Raw genomic sequence first — 8,237 nt, 5'->3', positions numbered from 1 at the left:
TGGGTTATGGCTCTATCTGGGCCCTAAAAGTCATGGGATATTCAGGTTTCTGTGTCGCCATCTTCATTTTTACCATGTAATGTTGTATCTGAGTTTCAACACCCACCACTACCTTACAGGGAAAGGTTCGACTGCTCAACTTCTCTACCCCTGGATAACCAACATGGTTATCCAAATGCTATGCTATATCTGCCACTTAAGAAGCCATAAGCAGATTGTCAATGTGTGGAATATTTTATTTATCTTAAGAGAATCACAGAGATACAGAGAGTCTGCTATTTTAGTAGAAGTCCTGAACTCTTTTTAAAGAACTAATCCTAGGAGACAGGGCACCCCAGTCAGTAAATCTCCTGTACTCCCCAGGCTTCAGGTAGTACTGGCGTCCTCTGTAATTGGGTTGTTCATAGAAGATCCAGTGCCCATCAAGCACATTGCAGGAGGGGATATCATGATACTTGAATTCTTCAAAGATATGAGGGCAGTCATTGGTAAATTCCTTGGTCTGGCCGCTGAAGTCTTCTTTCTCATAGAGTCTTAGTCTAAAGGAGCCCCTATGCTGTGATTGAAAAAATAAATGCAAGGACAGTAGTAAAATACTGAGAGATCAAAATATGGGAAACAACTCTAAAAACAGCATATTTTGAAGTGCACATTTATAAAGGATTCAACTGAACTCACGCAGACTAAAGCACTCTTTGCAAATGACCCAGAAAGTGAGTTGTTAATTTCCCACCCTAAGAGTTACCAATACTAAGCGAACAATTAATTCTGGGGCACAACTCAGTCTTTTTGGGCTACTGCACTCAAATATACTGGATTCCTCGTACACATTATGGCTCATTTTCAAATTTATTGAATTACATTTTGAGCCAATAAAAACCTTGTTGTGCTCCACTGACAATTACATTTCTCCAGAGATATGACGCTGCCATGTTCAATGAAAATTTGTAATAGTTTCCCCATTTGTCTAAACCATATGTGGGTAATTACGTTTTTCTTATTCAACATGCAGCACTTGGAGGCCAAATGCGACTCATTTTGGTGGTCAGCAGTAGCAATATTTAATTTAAGAATACCGGAAGTAATTAAATGGCTCACTGAGCAGTAACTCACGGTTAATATGGATGACATGTGGCTTCCAAATACCTGAGTCCAACAATCGAACAGCACAATTTAAAGAGTTACAAAGAGTGGTCACAAAAAGACTGCGAGGCATATAGGGATGCCATGCACTTAAAGACATATAGGTCTGCAAATAACCAGGCATGCCTGGATCATCATTCAGGACACAGCCTAAAATAAAAGACTCTACAAATGTTGATTCCTAAATGTGTGCTCTGCAGGAGGTTCCCTCCCAAAACTTTCTTTAGGACATCTGCATAATTGTTTCATTAGCCCATCCAGACTTCCTAGACTTTTTAAGCAGCCTGAAATAGTAATGCACTGTGCCACTAATAAGCAACATAAATGTATCTTCTTCTTAAGATGGCAGCCATGACAACTGATATCAACAGTATTATGAATACGTTTGTAAAAAAAGCAGTCATAATCAAGGACACATTACCAATGTGCCCAGCAGTAACACTAGCAGATTTATATTGCATATTTTCCAACATATATGCATGCTATGTATACCATCACAAGATTTCTGGTCACCAACGTGCCCCTCAATCAGTGGGCGAAAAGAAGTTGCATGAACTATGAGGCCAATAGGGCCTTTCTAAATGATATTCATGAAAGTGGAGCAATCATGCTCACCTCACAATTTCTCTAGCGCCTGGAGCCAGATGAGTCATCTGTTGCTATAGTCAAAAAATGACAATGTCAGCATCATAATATGCACAGCACTCTGGGACATAATGTTGAAATTCAAATATTGGAACGCATCCTACTTTGGTGGTAAAAGGGGTACTTCCAGGGTGACAGTCCTTGGTTACTTTAGGTACACATATAAAACTAAAAATATCCTTGACTTTAGTAATAATAAATGCAGAGATCGAGGGAACCAAAAACTTAACTCCCATATACATTTCGGTGATTGAGTGCATGGATGTGTATGGGCTGCCTCCCTGGCGTGCTTTCTTCTATCCATAAATGTTATGAGATCTGGTTTGTATCTGGCGTGAATTGTTTAGGTATTCAGTCAGATACTTCATATCTAGTGTCAGAAAGAGCTACTGTTCCGAATCTGTGTCTTGCCTAGAAACCATGCCTAAATACAAGCTTAACAAAGGTCCCTGACCATTTTTCAGAATTGGGGCCTATGCTCCAGATATTTCAAAGGACAAGCAGCTATTGAAAATCTGTGTACGTATATGTAATGAGAGAAAGCCCTTCTGTGCAGAAAAACGTGCCCAGGATATGCACGTTTGTATTTCTGGGGCACATCATTGGATTATTAGCCAGCCAAAGTCACTCTGGGTGTTTAAACATAAAGGCAAATCTAAGCAATGATTGTAACATAACAATCCATGCAAACATTCAAATAACTGAAAAACACAATGGCACATTTTAACATCACACACCATACAAGCCCATAATTATACAACCACTTGATAAACGAAAGGGATATAGCTTTAGGGTCTGTTTAGGCAGGTGGATCCACTGGCAAGAACCAGACAAGGTTTTGAATAACAATGGTCATGTTTCAAGTCATATGTTCATTGCAAACAAATTACTTCAATATATTATGGAGGAAGAAATAAGAGATCCAGCAAATACAAATAATGTGTCCCACCCTCAGTTCTGGCCTGTAGTGCCCCATGGTGGTTGCTTAGCTCACATGTTATATTATTTCCCGAATCTGAGTGTTGAAGTTATGCTGTGGACCACATGGGGTTTTTACTTATGATACTGCCTATGCAGTTTCTTCACACCCACAGCTTATTTACAGAAAACTCAGATATGCTGATTACACTTATTCAAACCTGTTTAGCAGCCCTGCATAGCCCAGAGGTTAAAACCAAGAGATAGGACATAAAAAATAGGAGCAACAATGCAAAAGGCTAGAAACAATTCAAAAATATAAATAATGCTACATATTCTACCACATCTGTCATTTTGATCTAGCACAAGCCCATCTAGATCTTTTATTCCAATAAAGCAGCTTTTGGAAACAGCAACTGGGCCACAGTGTTGTCAATGTTAGGTGGAGAATGTGTGAGACCTTTAGCTGGGTTAATGTAAGGACTATCCACATACTAACCAAACTAGTTGCGCCATTTAGTAGCAATGGTTGGATACTTTCTTTAGAGTCTACAAACATTACCACATCATCATAGACCCTGAAACAATGCACTGTACATCAGCTATAAAAACAGTAGCTGAGATACACATAGAATGGGTGAGTGCAATTTCCTGGAAAATACCAAAGGCATGTTAAGGAGCACAATTGTAATATCCATCTCTTACATGAAGAAGAAACGTTAACAAAACAGTTACCTTTGGAATAATGCGGCAAGATCGTATAGAATCATTAAAACCCATCCAGTGCTGGTAGTCTGGATAGTCACCCCTCTTTAGGAAGTACTGATGACCTGTGTATCCTTCACGTTCGAATACCATCCAGCAGCCACTGATGATTCGGATGGAGTTACAGTGGGCCAGGTGAGAGTGCAGATCAATGTGGTCCATGCTGCATTCATAGGACAGCCCTTGGAAGTCACTCTCCTCGTAGAAGACAATCTACAGTGAAGGAGCACATTATCCATCTTGAATTATTGTCAAAAGTTGTGTAAAGCTAATGCTGACAAAAAGTAAGATAATGACGTCACAATAAAGAATGCTTTTTGGATATATAGTATGATGATTATTTATTACAATCCATCACATTCGCTGTTTCAAAAGCAGCTAAATAAAGATAAAATTAAAATACCTTAGCCAATGATGCAACACAAAGTATGCTTTTACACAAACAACCGGCGTCTATATATAAAGATAGGTCAAAACAAACTGGTTTCAAGTTTTGTCATGAAAATTAAACACATCAACAGAACATCTCAGTAAGTCAGGCAATTCTTATGAGAGATAAGTCCATTCTTCTGGCAGTACCGCCTATTTCAGAGTCCTCAAGAATCCTGCAAAACTCACAAATGCCTGCTGCAATTCAGTGGCAACTCACTTGTAAACGTGTGGCTGGCATTGAAATTACTGAATGTGCACGAAGCCTGTGTGTCAACTTAAACTAGAATTGAATGCCCAACGCTTGTATTATACCCTGTGCTGCGCTAATGTTACTTAAGGAGCAGGCATTCTTTACGCAACAGTGGTCAATATTCCAGTAATATACACCTAATGGAATCTGATATATTATAGAGTGTAAAAGCATTATATTTCTTCAGTAACCTGCTCTGAGCTCAAGTGAATTAAAGTTATGGCGACGTGTTACAAGTTACGTATATTGGCATCAACTACTATCAAGTCAAGTAGAAATGCTTTCTTTTGCATTGACATAGGTCATTGGTACAGTCCTGTGAGTAGGATATTTTCCAGATAAGATAAAAGATCAGGTATGTCATTTGGAAGCTGAATTTTGATGAACCCAACAAATATTGTATCAAGAGCCTTCAATTTATGTGAAACAATATGGTTGTGTCAAAGGGTAAGGAGCCAGGGCCGGACTGCCTACCGGGCGTGTTGGCATGCTGCCGAGCTGGGGGCTGATGTCACTGCAGTGGGGGCTAATTTCGTTGATGGAGACCTGCGTGTGCTTAGAAATAAACAAAGCAAAACTAATTTTGTTCATCACACGCAGGTCCCCATCAACGAAATCAGCCCCCAGCTCGGCAGCATGCCAAAACGCCCGGTAGGCAGTCCGGCCCTGTAAGGAGCGCTCTGTGGCCTTCAGTAATCTTTTTTTACCCAAGGTGCAGTACTTAGTCATGCACAGTACACATTCTGGTTGATGTGTACTGAATCCTGGATAGGTGTTGGACTGAACTGCTGATCTTGATCATTCCCTAAGGTCTTTTCCCAATCGAGCATAGGTAATATATCCAAATATTATCTTCTAAAACTGGTGTGGCTAGAACAATTTTTCTGTGGTTCAAATTATTTTTCTGCTAAAACTCCCCAACAGCGACTATGGGCTCTGCAAGATACAATCCTCTTTGGAGGTTCTACAGGGTTCAGGACTGTTAGATTCACTTTTTTTGTGTATGGAAGAACGTGCATATCATTGTGCTCAAATATATAAACTATGCCAAGCTTTATCTAAAATGTAAAAGGGGCATGATATTTAAAAATGTGTATTCTTATCATAACAAACATGTATCCAAAATGTTTACTTTTCCAAACAGCTCTAGCAATAACCCTAGTCCTGAGATTGACCTGTGGCTAAGGAGCTTAAGGGATAATAACTACAGCTGATGTTAGATCCCTAGGGTTCACACTGGATTTTGCCATGTAGTTTCAGTATAATGTAAATCAATTACCTACATTTGTATAAGATTGAGTGTTATGTGGAGCCGAAAATGTCATGCCATATCAAGATGCTCCTAAAATTGTTCAGCGTTCTTTTTGGGGTTGGAAATACATCTTGAAGGCTATGTTGCAATCTTCTATGATTTTGGCGCAAACAGCATTGAAATCATGAAGTATTTGTGAGAAACTTAAAGAATCTTGCTAAAAAGATGACACTACATGTAGAGCTAAAGTCCACGAGCAGTCAACATGTTCTTAAGTTTCAGGTAATATATCTAAAAAAGTAAATTACTTTGAACTGGACCTACTTAAATGATTTTACAAACATGAGCATTACACAAGCAGTGCTCACCAATCAGAGGCACCACAATTGGCACAAGACTTGTGTACCTGTGAAGCAGCCATGCTAAGTTACATTTCGGAGGCCCCTCATCATAGCCCCAGCCACTTCTGAAAGAGTGGCTTACAAACACATAATGCGAAAACCATCTTTATAAAAAGATGTGTTATTGCAGGGTGAGTTCAGGCATACTAAACTTCACCTTTCCTTCTTAAGTCTTTGGGAAGATAGGCTGGCAAACACATTACACACCCTTTCCATTCTATTCTAATGGGCAAGATGGCCTTTCAGCAGTGAAAATTAAATGGAGATTATTTCATTGCCAAGACATGGTACACACCTTGGTACATGTCCCACCTTTCCCATGCACTGCACCCTGTCCAGGGGGTACCCTAGACCTACCATAGGGGTGCATATATGGATAGGGAAGGGCAGGGTGTGGTAAGCCGTGCACTTACCAGAGCAACATGGCAGTTTAGGAAACTGCGCGCAGGCCATGCAATGGCAGGCCTGAGTTCCCTTCTCAAGGCTACTTGAGTGGGTGGCACAATAAGTGTTGCAGGCCCACCGGTAGCATTTGTATTACTAGCCCTGGGACACATAGTGTACTTTACTAGGGACTTTACTAGGAAAGCAAACATACCAATAATGGACAGCCAATCTCCATTACACTCTACACAGGGAGCACTTGCACTTTGACACTGTTTAGCAGTGGCAAAGTGTCCAAAGCATCTAAGTTGGCAACACATGTCAGAAAAAAGGTCTAGGGGAAAATCAAAAACGTTTAGGGAACTTTAGCCAAAAAGGGCCAAGTCCCACAAGGACCATGTTTCAGCACTGGAATTCTTACTAGGAGATAGGGCATCATTGGTGACCCATAGTTCTCCATATTCTGCAACACTTCCAGCTACAAACAATTTCAGTTTTTCTATTCCAGTTTCACACACCCCAAAACAACATCTTCAGTGGTTGCTGGTGCTTGGCAAACTAGAGAGGGTATTCTCTCTTTGTTCTCAAGCTCCAGTTATCTCTTTTACAGCCAGGCGATATTGTGATAGTCAAAGCCAGTCTGCTTCGGTATTCCTGCAAATAGTAAGTAGGGGGACTAGGAATGGCATGAGGAGGTAATTCTTGGATTACTTATCAGTAATCTTCATTACTCCAATTCCACATTCCTCGTCCCATTACTTACATCACCACCTTCATGCCCTTTCTTTAAGGGGAAAGGAGTGGTTCGGAATATAATGACTGCATGGTTTTTTCAAGGTGTGTTGCCCCTTTAATAGTAGAGGAGGAAGTACTTGCATGACAAAGAGAAAGTGTTTGCGGTGCTTCACTTATGCAAATAGTCAATAATGAGACCTGGAATGTGGAATCAGAGTAATGAAGATTTCAGGTAAGTGAGCCAACCATCAAATACAATACAATACAAACTTCGTCCTTTTTATGAATTCTCACTGTTACACTGTCATAATTAAAAATTTGGCCGGCCCGACATAAAACTTTATGATGGTTTTGCTCTTTAGAAAGTTTAAGAAAAAAAATTACGAAAATTAATGAAGGATAAAAATTGGTATTTTGGAGAAAATTGTATTTAAAAATGTTTGCCTGGACAATTCTCTTCCAAAACGTTTTGGGGAATAAATAACCTTGAAAAAAATGTTTGCAAAAAAAATAGCAAAAAACGGGGTGTGTTAAGTTTGACATGTATTTAAAGCTTTGTAGGCAAAGATGTAAAGTTCACAAACCCGTAGTATTCATCAGCTCCATTTTAAAATGATGCCATGGATGCTGGGGTTTTGTAGACCACGTATGCTTGGAAACATTCATGTTCTCTACATTGTGCGGGGGTTGGAAAGCGAATGGCATCTGGATCACTTTCATGGATTTCACCCTATGTGCTACTAAACGATACTTTGTTATGGATCGATAGCGCCAAGATGCTCCTTGGAGTGAAGGTAGCGCTTTACAAATGCACTCATTCATTCATTCATGCGCCAGGGTTTTCGACACCCTGCGAAGCGGGTTCCAACTGAGTCATTAATACCGAAAATGAGTACCTGCAGCCAGTCTGATGGAGGCGTTTATCTGGCAGCTTCCTAACAAGCATCGAAACAATGTTCTTACCTTTCCCATGTTGGCAGGAGTTTAGGTGCGAGGGTCCCGTGATTCAGAGGCACAGTTCTCTTTCCTTTTATATGTTCCCCACGTTGCTACATCTGCAAATTAAACAAAAGAAATGTTTTCTGTCCAGTAAGTAAAATGCATACCCCACCTCATTCTATACAGTGCTGGAAAGCTTATTATTTGCATTCGACTGTTCTGATGCTGTTTACAGGGTCGTGTGTTGTAGCTGGGTCAGTAGGTGCAGGCTGGACGGTGATTGGTCAGGTTAGCGCCGCCCTGTTCAGCCTCTATCCAGCTGTGAGCCACCTCGAGATTTTGAGGGTTCGTGAAAAGAGGTTTGGTCGTTTCA

The 8,237-nt window shown here is 40.3% G+C and overlaps 1 protein-coding gene across 1 annotated transcript; it reads right to left on the bottom strand.

Moving 5' to 3' along the window:
* Nucleotides 1-244: 244 nt before the first annotated feature.
* Nucleotides 245-7,921, bottom strand: LOC146858084 (gamma-crystallin 1-like). Its single transcript, XM_085646871.1, has 3 exons — nt 7,889-7,921; nt 3,442-3,684; nt 245-556 (listed from the first exon to the last, which is right to left on the bottom strand). Exons 1-3 carry the CDS (start codon nt 7,895-7,897, stop codon nt 281-283), a joined length of 528 nt encoding a protein of 175 aa, XP_085502997.1. The 5' UTR covers nt 7,898-7,921; the 3' UTR covers nt 245-280.
* Between the last annotated feature and the right edge of the window lie 316 nt (nt 7,922-8,237).

The sequence above is a fragment of the Triturus cristatus genome, chromosome 3_2 (assembly GCF_964204655.1).
Source record: "Triturus cristatus chromosome 3_2, aTriCri1.1, whole genome shotgun sequence".
NCBI classification, from domain to species: Eukaryota; Metazoa; Chordata; class Amphibia; order Caudata; family Salamandridae; genus Triturus; species Triturus cristatus.
Note: the sequence above shows the minus strand (reverse complement) of the source record. Positions and strands in the feature narration are given on the sequence as shown.